General features: G+C 40.1%; 1 protein-coding gene across 3 annotated transcripts in view; it reads right to left on the bottom strand.

The window, feature by feature from the left end:
• The window catches only part of BZW2 (basic leucine zipper and W2 domains 2), a 56,982-nt gene extending 38,684 nt beyond the window's left edge, over positions 1-18,298 (bottom strand). Inside the window, exons 1-2 of one of the 3 annotated variants that reach the window (XM_088162529.1) lie at positions 6,964-7,018; positions 4,933-4,983 (exon numbers count right to left, since the gene is read on the bottom strand). In XM_088162529.1, the coding sequence (XP_088018655.1) occupies positions 4,933-4,958 (26 nt within the window). In that variant the 5' untranslated portion in view covers positions 4,959-4,983; positions 6,964-7,018. Of the gene's footprint in view, positions 1-4,932; positions 4,984-6,963; positions 7,019-16,504; positions 16,568-18,172 lie in introns of those variants that run through there. The other 2 variants (XM_014894405.2, XM_014894406.2) reach the window with 2 other exon arrangements.
• Between the last annotated feature and the right edge of the window lie 10 nt (positions 18,299-18,308).

Raw genomic sequence — 18,308 nt, 5'->3', positions numbered from 1 at the left:
CATTTTGAAAGACTGCAACACTTAACAGCCTTCTGGAAAAAAGTTCTGCTCATCTACAAAGAGAGGTAAACATGGCAAACTAGGATCTTACAAAGTGCTGTAGGATCCAAGAGTGCCTTCACAGCAGAGCTCAAAAGGCTCTTTCCCCGATGAGACAGCTCGGTGTTAGAGGAACAGGAGGTTCTCTGCAAGTTAATTAGCCAGATAATCTAGCAGTCTACAGGGATAAGCAACAACCCAGCCTCCAGCAGTGACTGGCTAGATTCGACACTTACCTGCTTTGTCTTTCTGACCTTCAGTTATTTGTAAAGAGAATGAGCTACAACATTCACTTAAGTATTTTTGACTTGTAAAGAAAGTGTCAAGTGAGCCACAGAGCAGGTAAGAACTGTAAGAATCCACTTTTCACAGCTCTTCCAGAGCACAAACATGCTGTCAGGCTGGGGTCCACAGTGCCCACTTCCTTAAGGAACGCACAAAAGCCTTCAACTCAGCATTCTGGTACAGTTTCCCGGTTTCTATAAAAGATAGAAATGCTAAATTTCTAGCACCAGACTTCTTTCCTTGGATGCAGTATATTTTTAAACTGCAAAAAAAACTTGCATGCGCTTGAAGCTTGACTATGGATTTTAACTGCTGCCTGTGAACTAAACTATGTCCCTTAAGACAGCTGGGAAAAAGACGTTTTAAAAAAGCACTTAAAGAAGGACTCACACCTTGTGGCAGATTTAATGACTAGAGGTTCAGTGCAATAGAAGAGACTCTTTAATTACCAGGAACACAGGATATGCCTTCTTCTATGTTTAGCTTTAAATATACTGTGCTTTAATCTGCTCTAGTCTAGGGTTTATAAGGAACTGCCTCAAGCACTGGCCCAGGATCCTCCATTAAGAAACAGCATCCTGAGACTGAGCAAAACCAACCCAGTGATCTATACAACAATCCAGAATGGCATCAGCTCCTGAAAATGAGATTCTGAAGTGCTGTTGTTACCACAACAGATGCCTGGATAATAGTTTAAAATTTACAAAAGTGAATGCAATGCAGAAACTTTTTTTTTTTTTTAAATCAAGAAGAAACCAACGACAGCATGAAAGTGGTGGCTGAAGGTTGAAAATTCAGGGTGGCAGCATATAAACAGAACATTCGCATCAGAGAGTGCAGCCTGCCTCTCGTGTCAGATAGCTGTAAAACCTTGAAATCACTTAAGATCTTGAACTATTACATTTATTCTCCATTTTGAAAGGTACAGCACCTGGGCAACTCAAAGCCAACAGCCAATTTTGAAATGGCAGCTAGAGAAGTCATAATGGTTTCAGTGGAGCAAGGATCTTAAAGATAGATATGGATAAGAAGGGAATAGCCTCCAAAACAAAACCCAAATCACCAGTCAAACTTGTATTTTCCAGCCCAACATCCTCCAGGATTCATATGAATTGTCAGCAGGAAAGCAAGCAAGCAAGAGACACGGAAATGACAGCTCACTCCTTTCACAGACTCTGCTCTCCACCAGAAGATGGGAAAGGCTCAGCAATAGAAGCTTTCCTCTCAATTTACTGCTCAGTACTCAAGCAGATGTCAGAGCAGTACAGAACCTGGCACTGCTCTCCACAATGTGCTCATTTTCCATACAAACCACAAAATGTCTAAGCCTGCTAGTTACTAACTTGCAGCTACAAAATTAATCAGAAAAATTTAAAAATGCATGACTTTAAAGTTACCAAATTCCACTCCCACTCTTGTTAACAGGCTTGTATAAAACAGATTCATACTTTAAAAATTCATAAATTGGTGAATTGGCACATTCTCCTGAGACTGCTTGAAGTCCAGGAGCTAAGCCTTCTCTACAGTTGCGCCTCATTTTTATGCTAAAGACCCTAAACAGTTAAAATAAAACTGAGGAACATCTAGAATTGTAGATATCCAGATATATACTATACAGCAGTTACTCTGATAAAACAATCCTTCTCACATAATAAAAATAGTAATAGTTTTAATTAATAAATCCAGCATTAATTAATAAAATTAATTTATAAAACCTGCAACAGACGAAGTAGAAGTTTCTTCACTGCTTCAGCAAGTATGAACTTGCTTAAGTTAGAAAAATGCAATTTTTTATCCACACCACAGGGAAATTCTTATGATGATTAACTCCTGAATTATTTAAAGCCTTGGTAAGGCTGAAGTTTCTCCTATTTGTTCTTGGAAACATTTTGCTCAAATTGAAAAAAAAAAATACTGAAAACCTTTATTCAAAGCAACACTATTTTTATAAGCATCATTTTACACTTCTTTTGACCAAAATATCAGAATCATCTGAGATTCTTCAAACATTAACATACTCAGATGAATCTGGGAACAGTTGCTTCACAGCAGCAAAACTTCACTGCCCTAGTTACAGAGAGCAGGGAACCAGTGCCAGACAACATAAGAAAAAGAATGACGTTTGAATAAAAACTATCAAGATTTTATGGCTGTGTGCGTGCAGGGTACAAAATCCAGCTCCCAGAGCAGGCAGTGACCCTCTGGGCAGCCCACTGGATTGAGGGGGGGGGGTCAAGCAGCACTGCTCCCCAGCATGCTGCTGCTGCTGCTGTGGGGACTGGCGCCGATGGCGTTTGACTGACAGGGTGACGGAGAGAACTGCCAGAACACCACCAACACAGCACCACCAGCTTTCACAGGAACAGATGCTTGGCAGGAATTATTTCCATCTCCTTCCCCTTGCTGATATATCATGTAAGACAGGGGCACTCATCACAAAGGCAAATAAAATTGAAGCATAGATAGGTAGAATTGCTATGAAGGAAACATATCAAAGGCAATCTTTTTTTTCCCCCAAGACATTAAAAGGCTTTACTGGCTCTTTTTTATCTAGCAATGTTATTGGGTGTTTTCCTTCACTCACAATTACACTTCCAGGCTTGGGGTAAGGAGGGTTTTCCACCACTTCCAGCAGCAAGCCAAGAAGTTACATTAAATGCAAATTACTGAACTTGAGCAGCATAGAGGAAGAGCTGCCCTTCTACTTTTGCCAGGGAGGAAACATGTCAGCATGCAGCCAGCAGCTGTCTCTTCTCTCTGAAAAGCAGCAGACAGCTAGATCATGAGCTAACAAAACCTGTAGGTGGAAAATTTATAAATCATTACCAGTAGAGAGGAACAGAGCAATGTAAGGGGACAAGAAGACAGAGCAGATGCAATGCAGACACAGGTCCTCAACAAATCCTCATCCGGCTTCCCACTTCCCACTGGGACACCATGCCCTTTGTTCGTAAAACAGGGATTTTTTAAAGAAGTGACTAATAAGCTGGAGGTGTGTAAATTCAGCTATGGCACAAATCACCAGGAAGTGCAGCACTGGCAACCAGGTTTATCCTGCAGACTTGCCACAGAGGCACCAGCACAGCTGCCATATTTATGAAACCTTTAACCCAAAGGTTCTGGTTATTAGGAACAATAAAGCCAGAGCTAGGTTCTTGCACATTAAAATACTTTCCCTGATTTTATAGCCTCAATGGCAATGTGCAGGGACAAAAGAGTAACATAAGAATCTGCAGGGTAAATACAATCAACATGGGGTTTTAATGTTTACATGAAATACGAATATTGCCGAACCACATGCCCTGTCTTTCCCTAAATAGCCTTCCAGAAGCTCTCAAGGCACTTAAATGTTTTTGAAATGTTTATTTTTTAATCACAGAACAGTATTGGTCCACAGTAAAAAGTGTATCTACTTCAATAAAAGTATTTGTCCCTTATTAGCATGCCTAGTGGGAGGGAGAAAACAAAGAGAAGAAACAAAAGGAATTGATTTAATTCTGCAGCAAGTAGAAACAAATACCTGAATTAAATAAAACTTACCACATGTTAAATAATAAATAAAAACTTCTGCTCATGCCAGATTCTCCAGGAACAAACTGGGCATGCAGCTTGTGAAGAGTTATCCTGGAGAAGGAGGAGGGGGAAGGGAAGACCTTACTGCTCTCTGCAGCCACCTGAAAGGAGGCCGGAGATAGGTGGGGATGGTCTCGCCCAAGTCATGAGCGGCAAGACAACAGGAAACGGCCTCATGCTACATCAGGACAGGTTCAAATTGAATTTTCTTCACTGAAAGCATTGTGAAGCATTGGAATAGGCTGCCCAGGGAAGCAGTAGATTTACTGTCACTGGAAGTATTTAAAACACATGTAGATGGACTTGGTAAACATGAAGATGGCACTTAAGGACATTATAAACCCAGAAAAAATGAGAAGACAGACTCACCGAAGTCTGCACCATAAATCACATCACCTAAAAACTAAACTGGGATGCACAGGAAGATGTTTCTTGAAAAACAGTCAGAAAAACTTCAGTTCCCACTGCCACCAATGAATGTACAATCACACACTGCATTAGAGATCCACCTCACTGCACTTATTTCAGGACAGCAGGTATTTCTTAGGTTCTTAGACAGGAATTTCTACCTAAGCGTCTCAGATGAGTAACACTACTGAAGCACTTTCAATGCTCTTCACAGTGTCAAGACAACCGTAAACTGAGCACCGAGACAATGGACTTCTCTGTCACCAGGAACCATATAAAAATGTGTGTGACACGGTAGAGTCAATGAAAGAAAAGGGTAAAAAATTCCTAATAATTGACAGGTAGAAATACAAGTTAAGTAAATTAAATCACACACTCAGGTTGACACACAAAATACATTGTCTTTCAGTAACAAGATTTCTTTCAGCAACTAAAGAAGAGGAATTAGATGTAATTCTTTAAGAACAAGGTATTAGCAGGAGGTTTTCTCACCGTTGAGAGCTCTCTTAGGTGCTGTACTCTTAACTGGAATAGGCTGCAATAATGGAGATGCTGTATTGCTACAGATCAATTAATATCAAATTAACATTCATCTTAAGGTAAAATACCAACTCCAAACTCGCTTACCTTGCCAACAGGGAAAGCCAAAGCATCAGGCAGAGATTGGGGTCAGGTGAACTGAGAAAACAAGTGGAAGAAAGACAGAATTCTTCCAAAGCTAACCAAATTTCTTCCTCACACAAGACATCACTTTCAATGGACTGTGTAAATGCTAAAACAGGGTTCTCGAATTTGGAAATATTGGATGTCCTGATCATCCTGAAAAATTTAACTGTCTTAGCAATTGCCACAGAGATGATTTTGTTATAGGAAAAATGGTGTAACTGAAATTCTGCAAAAACACAACCCTAAAGGTACTGAAGCAATTTAGCTCAATCCTTCACTAATGTTTTGGGGAGAACTGCAGTAGCCACTTTTCACAGTACATTTGCAAGAAATTATTAATGGAGTTACTTTATAGGGTTCCCTTGAATCAGGTCTCTAATAAACCAATAAATACAGGTATTGGGAAGAAAACATGTTAAAAAAAATAGAGAGGCTAGAGAGGCTTCATTCCCAGAAACAAAGCTTGTTAAGACACAAGACAACACAGTAACAGCTCAGTAAAGAAGGCAGGAAGAACAGCTTTCTCATGTAGGGTACCACTCCTCTGTTCAAGTCCATCCTGCTTCTGTTTTTTTAATGTATCAGCCTACTGGAAATTTTTACAATGTTGACCCTACTCATGCAATTTCAGTATCAACAATAAAATCAGATGTATCTCCTCCATTCTTCTTGCTACCACAAAGCTCCGAGAAGCAGCAAAAGCACTGGACATCACTAGTGCCTCCAGGACACAGCACTGCAGCACTTGAGAAAACCGATCAACTAAGGGGCTAATGTTAAATATAAAAATAAATAAATACAATCTGCGCATTCTCCAGAAAGCAATGCTCCCCAGATGCTAGCAGTTCATTATTTCATGAACTAAATATAGTAATGGGAGGAGGGATGTATTAATTAATAGCCAGTACCTCCTACACACCTGCAACTGGCGAACACCTTGATTTTAACATAACAACAGCTTTAAGCATTAAAGCAAGCTTCAATTCAGAACTCTCTAATTATTTCTTAAAAGCATTGCAAGGAGTTCACCAAGATAATGCATGTTTTTTTTACCTGAGGGAAAAAGAATCAGCTTCCAGATATCTTAATTATGATCTTTCTGGCACAAAAGGCCAGCAGTGAAAACATACAACACTTTGCACCATATCTAGTATTCCAAAAATACCAGCTAACACTGATTATGCTGTTTGCAGTATTCTCTTGGACAAAAAAAGTAGTCTATAACTGACTGGTGTCACTCTGCATCCCAAAAGTAGTCCCATATTCCCTGCAGCTGCTTCTTCTTCCTCAGAGTAGGTGAACATTTTGACAGAACACACTAGTTTTGGGTAAATAAATTCCTGGAGTGGGGAATAGAAGCAGTCAATGCTTGGACTGCTTCAACCTGCAAACAGTTATTTTCTAGGCAATGGTGGACACAACCACTCTCAGACCAAGCTAAGATAATCCCATAGCAATAGATACTGATTCACATCCAAGTTACGTGTTGTGGAAAAAAAGAAATAAAGGTCACCCATGGGGTGCCTACACAATCAACTGTTATGCCAGGTGAGTCAGAAAAATAGCTATTACCAACTGAGCAAACACTTGCTTTCCTATCCACTGCTTGTCAGCTCCCATACCAGCACTCTCAGACTCACTCCAGAACAAAATTTCTTCACCTCCGTGTGGAAACCTGAAAGCTCTTAGATTAATTCATGCAAGAAGAGTCTATCAAGGGCCATTAAACACATGAATGATACAACCTTCTAAGCTTGAAATTTGCTGTGAGTCTGACAGGACATGAAAGAGAAATGTAGCACCCCCTTCTATCTATATTGTTGTTGTCGGGGTTTTTTTTCTCTTTGTTTTTCTTTTCTCACCTACCAACACTACAGGCCACTTCCAGAGATGAGACTATAGACCCAAGGCAAATTTCTCCCAGTAAGCCAAGCTTTGGTATGAGAAGGCGGTCTCTTAAATCTACAAACACACAAGACAAGCATTACTCACCCATGACAGCATGCTCCACCGGAGAGTATTAGGACAACAGCACTGAGAGCAGGGGGACACCTGAGTAAGGTCAGGTTAGGAGGAAAAGTAAACAAAAATCCCAAGAGGACTATCCTGGGTCAGCTTGTTATATTACTAATTTTGCAGGAGGATTTTACTGTTTTTTGTAATATAAGGGAAAACATTTAAACCAGTTTTCTTCGGAGAGCAGAAATCTTTGAGACATACTGTGATTCAATCTATGTATTTCTTCCCAAAATCTGGGGGTGCCCAGAGAGAATATTGTCAAGACTGGTAATGGTAAACACATTGGTATTGTGATTGAATTGTGTATTGCAACGACTTTACTTTGTTAAATGTCATTTACAATTGTCTGACATTCTCAGTATAATTTGTATTACTCTACTAAATCAGAAATCCCACGTAATATCAACTATCTTCAGGTGGGGAAATCAGACATTAAACATCATACTCTCCACATGTGGAATATCAAAAAGATGCTGATCATAGAGTACTGGACTCTGACACTATTCACATATCAAAACTGAGAGATCAGTTTTGGTTTGGTAACCCCAAGCTCAAATGCCAAGCAATCATGCACTGCAAAATTCCCTTATTTCGGAATACCACGCACAGACACAGTCTTGAAAATTCTCAGAGCATTGCATCTTCTCTCAATTTTGACACTTACTGCTTTTCTTAATCTTCTTCCATCCTGGATCTAAATATAAATGACATTGAACGCAAGACTTATCTGAAAATATAAATGCATAAAACCAAGAATATGTCTTGGATGGTAATCGATATTCAGGAGACTTTGAAATACATCAAACCAAACCCAAAGAATTCACAGTCTATCTACAAACAGCACTGCAAGCAATGGCTATTACGAGTGCTTCTCAAGTTTTGCTTCTCAGAAAGTGGTAATTATATGCAATTTTGATAATTGCAATCAGATGTAAACTCGGTTCTCAAAAATACATTTATATATACAGGTGGCCAAAATCTCAGAACTAAGAAACACTGCCACAAAAGGAAGTCAAATAAAGCAACAATATAAATCACTCAAGGTAGAAAAAAAACTTCTATGCTAGAGCAACTAGCCTGTTGAGTCACTATTTTGTATTTATTTTCCAGTATAAGTGTCATTTCCTAACAGCTTAATCACATTACAAGAAGCTACTAGAAGTTATTGAGACATCTCTTTCACCCAGATGTAGATCAGAGCAGGTATATAATATTTTACCCCACTCCACCACAGAGGCAGCAGGCCGTGCCGAATACACTGCAGTGCTTTGTGCCCACACACTGGTAATGGAAGCACAGAGAGCTGTCAGTCAGATCAGTTCAATGCAAAACCCAGCAATTTAATTGATACTACTGGTTGTGAGGACCACTCCCTGTTTCCCTGTCAATCATTTTAGAAGGCAATCAGCTAAGTCAAAACCCCTACCGACTTTTCCTGACTAAACAGCCAACTGTCAGAACCCAAATATGGGGTGCATTTGACTTGCCTTTAAAAATGAATGATGACTCCTAGTCTGACCCTGCAATTCATGTCTATTTTCACCATAAGGAGAAACATTTCCAGAAAATAGCTTCTTATATAAAATATTCTGCTTGCCCATCTTAGAGTGAAATGGGTGAACAGCTTCACATCTTCAGATTTAAGGCACTTTTTAGGTATCTGAACCAGATCAAACTTCACACCTGCAGATTGGCCATCTGTGTGAAAGTCTATAGCTCAGTGATACCTATAAACACCTCCAGCAGAATTAGGAATTTAGTTATTCACCCAAAATTAACAATAAGGCAATTACAATTTCTATACTATTCAGTTCTATAATTAATTCAGTAGACCTGCCTGTTGATCTCTCTGAAATAATTCAGAGAACTTTCATCGTTGGTTAAGAAGTTTCAAAATCCAGCATACCACAAGTATGCTGAGAGCATCATCTCAGCATCAGACCACAGCCATCCACCCACTCCCAACCCAGTTTCTGAAGCCAAGCATTAATGCAGTTATGGATTTCTAAGCAGAACATGTTTAGTATCTTTTTTAAAGGGCATAAAGCATCACTATGCCAGACAGCCTTGCTTCCTTCAGAGAAACCATGCATCCACTTTGTGGTTGTTTGGCCTATGTTAACGTCAGCTCAGAACAATGATATTTGACACTATTAATAGGGAAATCTATTTTCTTGTTTACAGCATCACTGTTCACGCACTGGAAAGACCAATATCAACAGCCTATTTCTGCAGATAACCTAATAAGGGTTCCATGGAATGTGTATCTGTAGGTGTATGCATATATACATATGTACAACAGAGCAAAAACACCAGTAAAAGCTACATTAGATTTCTACAACTCATTTCCTATGAAGATGCAAACTATGAAAAATGTAAAAGGTTTACTAATGACACAGCTAAAGGATTTTTTTTTTTTTGCTGGACTTAGAAACCACAATGAAAGGCTTGGCTGGTCCCTCTGAGGCTTCAGAAAGACACTGCAGTTAACCTAGCTAAATCCTAGAATGCAGAGCTGTTCAGTCATTGGATACAGCCAAACTCTCCAAGTCAGTGAAGGCCATGCAAACCAATGCATTTGTAACCCACCTCAAACGTTGCTTTGCATAGCTGGATACACTCTGTAGAGCTGAATAACTAGTAAAGCTAGCATATGTTCTTTGCTAAGGGAGGGAAAAAATGCAAAAGTAGAAGTGACAACCGAAACTAATTTTTTTTCAATTCTAAAACAGAAGAGAGCAGATACTCAACATGACTCTCAATGGGGGCTTTGCAATAACTGGGTTTTTTTTCTATTCTTGAAAATGCTTCAAAAACAAAGTTGATATTTCAGATAAAAATATGTTTATATGAACCTTTACTAACCAAGTGTTAGGAACATGAATTAAGGCACTTTTCTCAGTAATTTAGTAGCCTAGTTTTCAACATAAATTAAGTAATTTATTTTGGGATTACAATAAAAAAATTTAACAAGTATGTCGAAAACAATAAATAGGGAACACGACTTCAGTTCTTGTCCCTATCACAAAGATCTTGCTCTCCCTCACCTTCAAAAGACTTTATGGTGTCTCCTTATACCGTAACACTGTTTTTGTACAGCCAATACCCACTAAAAAGGTCAACAATTGTTTAAACTGACAGGACAAAGGAAAATGGGGAAAGCATGAGACCTTCCTACACCTCAACAAAATACAGCTTAGGGAGGGCACTAAGATACTAAACCAATCCTAGCATCAAACAGGCTACCATAAAATGCTTTGGCTTGACATACTTGGCTTCAGTGAGCTGGGTACCACCACTCACAGATAAAAGCTCAAGAACTCGAAAACTTCTTCACAGGAGAGACCCGAGAGCCTGATGCCTTCACCATTCAGCAGTGTGAATCACCAACCAACCAGGCCACTGTCAGCATGAAGAATCTTGGAGGCACAACAGCAATGCAAATTGACATACTAATGGTAGAGTACATTGGGAAAATGGCATTTTTCAGCATACACCAATAAACAATTTAACAGGAATAAAACAATTGACAAAATAAAGCCCTTTCCTTGGCCCTTCTAGAGAATTATGTGCATCCTTCTTCTAATTCAAGAAGGCTTTTAACAAGGCCCCACAAAAGAAGATAGCCAAAGTCAAAACTTGGCAAAAGACCTCATGCATGTGCTTGAGGATAGAGGTAGGTGTTTCCTCATGCTGGGAAGGGAGTGGAGACTGATGGGCAGAGCCAAGGATTCACATGTCCCTGGAGGCACACTGACTGGAGCCTCTTATCATACAAAATGTAGAGAAAGAAACCCACAAACATCTTGGCAGAATATGGTATGCAAAAGCACAACACCAGGTTTTCATAGCACTGGCTGATGATTTTTGGGATCCTCAGGTCACAGTCACACGAAACCACACATTAAGGAAAATACAGTCAAAGCAGACCTAATACAAAAGAGACTTAACACAGGCTTCAGAAAGATGCAGACACGATAAAAAACAGCAATCAGACTCAAACCAAACTTACATCAATATTGGTGCACACAAAGTTGTAGATTGAAAGGAAACTCATCATCCCCTCTTCTAAAGGGCCGACTTCCCCTCAAGCATTTAAAAGAAATAACATACTTTGTTTTTGTAATTTTCTGTTGCTCAAGGCATGAAATGGTAGTGAAAATAAATGACTAGCCCTTTACCTAATGCTCAGTAGCACCTTCCCAAGATTTCAGCCCTGTGTCTTATCAGAAGAAAATTACTAATGTGTAACTTGAATGCACTGAATATATCTTCCCTCTTAAAAACATTTCTAGAGAACTAGAGGATTTTATTTATGGAAACAAAACCTAAAATGAAAGGATCACTTTAGCTTGCAAATTACAAACCATTGAACTGCTTAGACTTCTTTTCTGCATGAAAACACATCTAAGGAAAACACGAGACAGTAGTTATTACAAGCAAGTACAACCCCAAAAACCGTATTTAATTGTTCTGCTTGCAGTAGCTGAAGGAATTGTAGAAGGGTGTAATTCGTTGAGATTCAAGACATCACAGAAGATGCTTCCTTCCAATGTCCCTGGCCAACCTCTGTCCCAGACTGTGTTTAGCATTTCCTTTGCCTGACCTGTCTGTCCTCAGTCTTAATTCTCACTAGCAGTAATCCATCATCTTACAGGCTGAATAAAAGCAGTAATCTTTGTCTGCCACTACGACTCTGGAAAAACTGTAAGTGATCTCTACACCAAACTTCTCCATCAAACCTAAGAATAGCTCAGATTTTGCAGAGCAAATCCTTATACAAAATGCCAAAACATACATACGTATAAAGGACTCAATGCATTTTAAAATTCACTCTATAGTTTCTTTAGCAGAAAAAACAAACATTTCTAATTTTAAAATCACTTAGACGTACAGCAACTAAAAGCTCTCACAGACAAAGTAGGAACTACTACTGATTTACTTCTTGGAAGTATTTTCCTGATTTGCTGTAATTTAAAAACTAAAACAAGTAACTCAACATTGATTATTTGTTTTATACGGCACACGAGGAAGACTTACTAAAACCAGTTTAGCCACCAAAAATGTATCTAAAAATGGAGAACAGTCTTGCAATCTGATCTACATGAGCTGCCACACTTGGATATAACCATCCCCATCACAAAAAGCAATCCAAGCCAGAAGTTTTACCAGCAACCTGTTACAAACATATTGAGTTCCCTCTATTGTGCTTGCACTATACAACCACACTTGACAGAAGACCAAATCTGTTAAACTCTGAAACTCAAGTGTTTCATTCTTCCCTCTGCTGTAGAGCATGCAATGGCAAAGAACACCACAGTGCAGTAAAATGGCCACCACACCACTGCACGTGGGTACTAGACTCTGTTTGGCTTTTTATTTTGACTTTTGCAGTCTATTACAAGGTCGACAGCTACATTTAAGAACTATGGTATGGCAAGTTCAAAGGGGTTTTCAGGCATGGCAGAGTATTATTGCACTCCACAGACTTCTCTCTAGGGAGAAAAAATAGATATTTTTCATTTGTCAATTTTGCTCTCACACCCCAGTTTTACCTCTGAGTTATCCTTGAGTATTTTATTTATCTTTCAACAGATAGTTACTACTTTAACATATAAGTACTGTTGCAGTTGAGGGGAAGAGCCATTTTTAATCAACACTGGATCACACAGAAAAAGAAACCGTTTCAGAAATCAAATCTACAGTTTAATGGGTAACCGTGGCAGTTCACAGGTGATTTATTGCTCATAAAATATCAAAATGGAATTACTTCACCTGTAAGCTCAGGCAGAGAGATAGATGTGGGTGACAGCCTACTGCCTTATGAGCAACACAGATGTAGGAATTCTTGAATTTGCACAGGAGGAATGAGGACAGAAAATAAGACGAGGAATAAAAGATGATGTCTCAAAGCAATCTGAATTTAACAGCACACATCCATTCAATGCATGATCTAATTCCTCTGTCCTAAACAATAACCTTAAGCCTACAAAGTGGTACATATATCTGCACATGACTGTAAGCAGAGTTTAAATAATCCTGTCTGGAGGTCAAAAAAAATTACTCACTAATTAGATCTAATTAAATGTTTAACCCAAGTGCTTCCACCATTCTTCAGCAAAAAAAGGATTGATTGTCACTGACTAAATGCTGCTAACACTGTTTTTCCCAGTACTGCACTCATGAATCCCATAAACAGTAGAAATTCTACGTGTGCTGTGATTTTTCAATCTCCTTCTACACACAGCTATATTTCCCTTGCAGCTTTATGTAATTTTAGGTGCTTTACATCTCTGAAATTTTGAATTTATTTTAGGAACAGCCATCTGAAAAGCTATTGAGAACCAACACTTACAGAAGCTGTACTAATGCATTACTGGTTTATTGCTACCACCTGCAAAGCTTAAGTGGGAAAGAACTTAGTTTTGCAAAGGTCATTCTCTGACACATATTGCTCTGCTGTCTAAACACGTCTCAGTCTTTAACAGCAAAAAGCTGCTTGTATGCCTTCTCTTCCAAAAAATGCAAGTATCTGCCTATATGGAATTCATAGGCATGAAACAATTTGTTTAAAGCTTAGATTTCTTTTAATCCAATAAAACCACAGTGACTTAAAGCTACATATGAAAAGCACAAAACATGTATTGTCTGAGCAAGCTGCTCATATCAGAATCACCTAGAACAAACAAGTAAGAGAATGTGAACTCAGGCTGCAAAAGAGTAACTTATTTTTTTCCTATGCTGGGTATATAAAAGAAGAACGAGGCACACATATCTGATTTTCTTGTGAAAGCAATGCTGACTTTTTCAAAGGAAGCTTTTAACCAGGTAGTATAAATGCACATTTCATCTAAGGCACTTACATTGTCCATGATCATCATCACCATACCTGAGCACCTCAAAATTTCTTCTTTGCTCTGTTAATCATCATTCCCTGTGGGAAGGTGGCCCTGGCATGATTAGCAGTTAAAGACGCACAAAAATAAAAGCATAAGCTCAAAAATGCGCTTTGCAACATACACACATAAACTTGTAAACAGTTTTCTTAGAAGAAAATTCTATAGGTGACTGCTATTCTGGATATATTTTAGGTGCAAAACCATCAAAGCTGGCTCTGTTCAATCAGGTCAAGTCTTGGAACAAACCAACACCAAATTAATTCAGACTATAAACCCAGACAGGAGTTCCTTACCATTACACAGTCGTTCAAGCCCCAAACTGGTACCTTTCACACTGCTCTGACCTGTATTTCCTGCCGGAGAACACTGCTCACCTAAACCGGGCTCATCCTATAGTCTGGATCAACCTTTTGGAAAATATTTTGGTGTCCTTATGCCCCATGCATGTAAGAATCCTTCAAGTCAGGATTCATGAGAAGATAAAAGAAGCATAAGCCTCATCTTGCCAGACCTTGGATACAGCTAGAGTCAAGTCCTGGGACTTACTCCTAAAGTTCAAAGTGTAGACCAAGTCTAACTTTGTGCAAGGTCTCACAAGGAATTGGTAGCAGGTGGAGATCTCTATTGAGGTCTCAGATTAGCATTTTAACTACAGGAATAGTTTGTGTGTAGCTATTGTGGATACACCAATTGTGTTCAAAAACATGAATCAGTGCTTGCCAGTTTCAGTTATTTTTCTGTGGTTTTATAAACTACCCTCTGGTACAAAACAGGCCTTAGCAACGTTGACAGATCATAACAAAGACCAAGTGGCTGCCCTGAGATCCAGAAACAGATGAAAGTTGAAAAAACATCCCTTACAATAAAATAAAAACACTTAAAGAAGTCAAAGAGTTATACAATGCCAATCAACTGGGGGCGGAAGCAATTTATCCACATATTACTATTTGTGAGATCTGAGAGGAAAACACAGAGGATGTTTCCAGCAATAAAAACTCCTTGAACTTGCATGAACTTGAATTGATCTAAATGAATAATCCTATTAGATCCTCTTAACTTTGGCCAGGATATAATTACAAGGATTGGAGACAGCAGGACCGAAACTCAGTGGGGGTCTGTCTGCTCCATTTGAAGGAGATTTCCTATTGCCCAGGGCATGCAGGAGGACAGAGCTAATTTACAAAAACACACTTGGCAACAACAAGAAATGGATTTTACATAGAAATGACTCGATACACCTAAGACTTCAGCTTGGCAAAAAGACAATGGCAGGGGACACCACAGGTCTGTCAAGGCATGATTGCAGGTCAAGGCTGAACAGGAACCAATTCCTCATCGGCTCCCAAAACAGGAACTAGGAGCTGGGGTTTGAAAATAACCATGAAGCAGAAGGTTCAAAAACAGGAAAGAAGTGGTCTTCTTTCAAGCAGTCATGAAAGTTATAATCATGGGATGCTGCATACATACAATTTACCTAAATTTAAAAAGCCTACCAGCCTACTTTAGGCTGTCAAATATAAAGGTAAACACAAAGACATCACTTCTTGCTGAGGAAATCCCTAGCTGAACCAGTGAGATGGGAGCTAGGAAATAAGTCATAACTATGCATACTTGTTTGACCCATTATTTTATATTCCCCCTAGACAAAATGTAGTGGGTCAGACAGGTTTCTGATCCTGCCAGGCCCAGGCACTGAAAGAGACTATGGGATCTTTGACCTCTGCAGAGTACATACCCAGAATTCAGGCAACCCTCCAAGACAAAAGTGAAGGTAGGTCATTTGAGAGAAAACAGTGAAACCAACTCATTTCCTTTCCTTCCCTTTCATGTCCAAAGACTGAGAGTTTCATGGTGCACTCTCTAAGGCATAGGGCAGTCTCTTCTACTCAAGTTGACCCAAGAAAATGGTTACTGCTCTGTACATTTTCCCAAAATGAATGCTACTTAATTAAAGAAATCCTTGTTATCTTCTTGCATGAATCTTACTCTGACAATTGCACACAGGCACTTAGGATCACCTATACATTGGTAATAATAGCTATCACAAATCCCCATGAGCACACCTCAATGCAGTAAAACCAGCAAGCCACTGGGGAAAAATGTCACTACTGGTTCCTGCTTCACAAATCACAAGTATCAGATGTATCAGCTGATGAGGAAATAGGAAATTTTTAATACAACCATTTGATTTAAAATCTAAAAAATATTCTGAGTCACAGCGAGGTTAACATTTCCTATTCCCTCTAGAATACCTTAAATATAGATTATTTATTACCAAGCAGTAATACACACATCTTAAATATGTGAAACAAACAGAAACAGCAGATAAAAGAAAATGCACTAAGAGACAAGACACAAAAGCACAGAACCAACATTTTCATGTTGCAGTTCCCTGCCCTCACACCGACTCCCTACACTGCCTTGAAAAAAAAATAATTTGAAGCATGGAGGCAACAAGTGATGTTCATAAAATGGAGGCAATGCCACTTCATCACAATCTCACGAGGATAAACTGAGGATTGTGAAATGTCTGGATAATACAGGATCGAAGGTCACACAGAAGCCAGGTAAGAGTGAGAAACATGTTTTAACTAGCACTGAAAGTATTTTATTACCCATGCAGATGGAGCACTCCTGTAGCCTTAGTCACCAAGTGAGATCCAGTGAGGCTGCCAAGGAAAAACTGCGTGTGCCTGTTCACTCTGCGAACAAGGGTGGGATGGCAATAATGATATTCTCATATTAAATAAAATGAATGTAATATCCATACTTTTGTGTGCTGAATGCACAGCAGGTTTTGGGTTGGTGGTTTTTTTTAATGCAAAAGGAAGCTTGAAGGCTCTTCTCATTTAATAGTGCCACAGAGATTATCAGGGCACTGTAGTATCAAAAATTTTGTTCACAGCAGGTAAAATTCACACCCTGCAGTGAACCAACAAAAGACCACTTAAACCCTAATTTCAGCCTTCATGGTTGAGCCAGTGACATACTTCTGTTAGTACTACATGGGGATCGTTTTCTGGATCAGAATATTAAAAGCACTTGTGCTTCAACTGCATTTCTTTCAAGACGTTTTTTGTTTCCCACAAAAAAAGTCAAGCGAATCTATTATAATTTGAAGTCCAAACCAATCTCTTTTATTTACACTTGTTGATGCAAGTAAAACTAGATCGTGGCACACCCCAGTATTTCCATGATTTTTAAAATCATGGAAACATACACAGTTTGGCTGCTTAGTTTTTAAAAAAAATGTATCACGTTCTGGTTTTTTTACCCAAATATTTACGAAGATATACTATATTCAGAGAGCGTTCTCTTCTATTACAGACTTCACCATTTCTGAGTCAGTCAACAAGCCATCAACAATATCAAATAGAGAACATGGTAAGTATTAGAAAGAGAAATTTCAGTAAGTAAACGTGAGATGACCTGCAAGCACTAAGGAAAGGAAAAATTCGGTTTGCTGATAAAGCCATGCCTTCCATAATTAGTTGCAAGAAAAAAATGGTTCCTTAAAAGAAAGGGTACAAAAAATATACATCGAAGAGTAGGGCAAAGGACGGTAAAAGTCAGCACCAAGTACCAGGGTTCTGCTCTTTTCTCTGGTATAAACACAGGCAAAAATCAAGGATGTTAAAACTCAGTCTCTGTCTCCTGGAGGCAATCTGCAGGATCGTCCCTGCGCCTACCGAGCTTCCGCTGGAATAGTGGAAAGTTGGATCTGTAACAAAGATTATTTTTCCACCAACAGTTTAATTTTAGAAAGGCGCCAACAAAAGGCACCGCTCTGAACACCCCGAGCGCGTTCCTTCCCCTCCCGAGCCATTTCAGTGTCCGCTTCCTCCTGGAGACACGATGCCGTGGCACAACCACGGCTCCATTCGGCTGCTTTAGCCGAACAAAACGCTCTTCCTGCCTGCAAAAAATAAAACAACAAAAAGCCCAACCACCCAACCAACCGATGCCATAAAAAGGCAGGAAACCAGGAGCACGGAGGGAAGGGCCGGCGTGCACATGAGCCCGCACCGCCGCCCTCCCACCGCGGACCCGGCGCCGCCGGTACTCCGCACACCCGCGAACGGCGGCATTTCCGAACCCAGGCTCCAGCACCGACACCGGGGCTGTGACGACGCCGCCCGCCCTGCCCCGCCATGGCCGCCGCGCCCGCCCGCCCGCCTGGAGCTGCCCCACAGCAGCCGCGGTCGCCTGGGCAGCGCGGCCGCGGGGCTCCGGCGGGGCTCCAGCACAGCTCCCGCCCGGCGCTCTCCCCGTCCCGGCCGCACCTGTCCGGTGGTTGCGCGGTCCGGGGCGGGGAGGGCGAGCGAGCGCGACGGCACCAGCGACGGCGGGAGACAATGGAGGAGTGAAGGACGGACACATTGACACACCGGCGCCTCCGCCCGCCCGCACCACTCCCGG

This window comes from Sturnus vulgaris, chromosome 1 (genome assembly GCF_052056855.1).
Source record: "Sturnus vulgaris isolate bStuVul1 chromosome 1, bStuVul1.hap1, whole genome shotgun sequence".
NCBI lineage: Eukaryota > Metazoa > Chordata > Aves > Passeriformes > Sturnidae > Sturnus > Sturnus vulgaris.
This window is presented reverse-complemented; position numbering and strand designations above follow the sequence as displayed.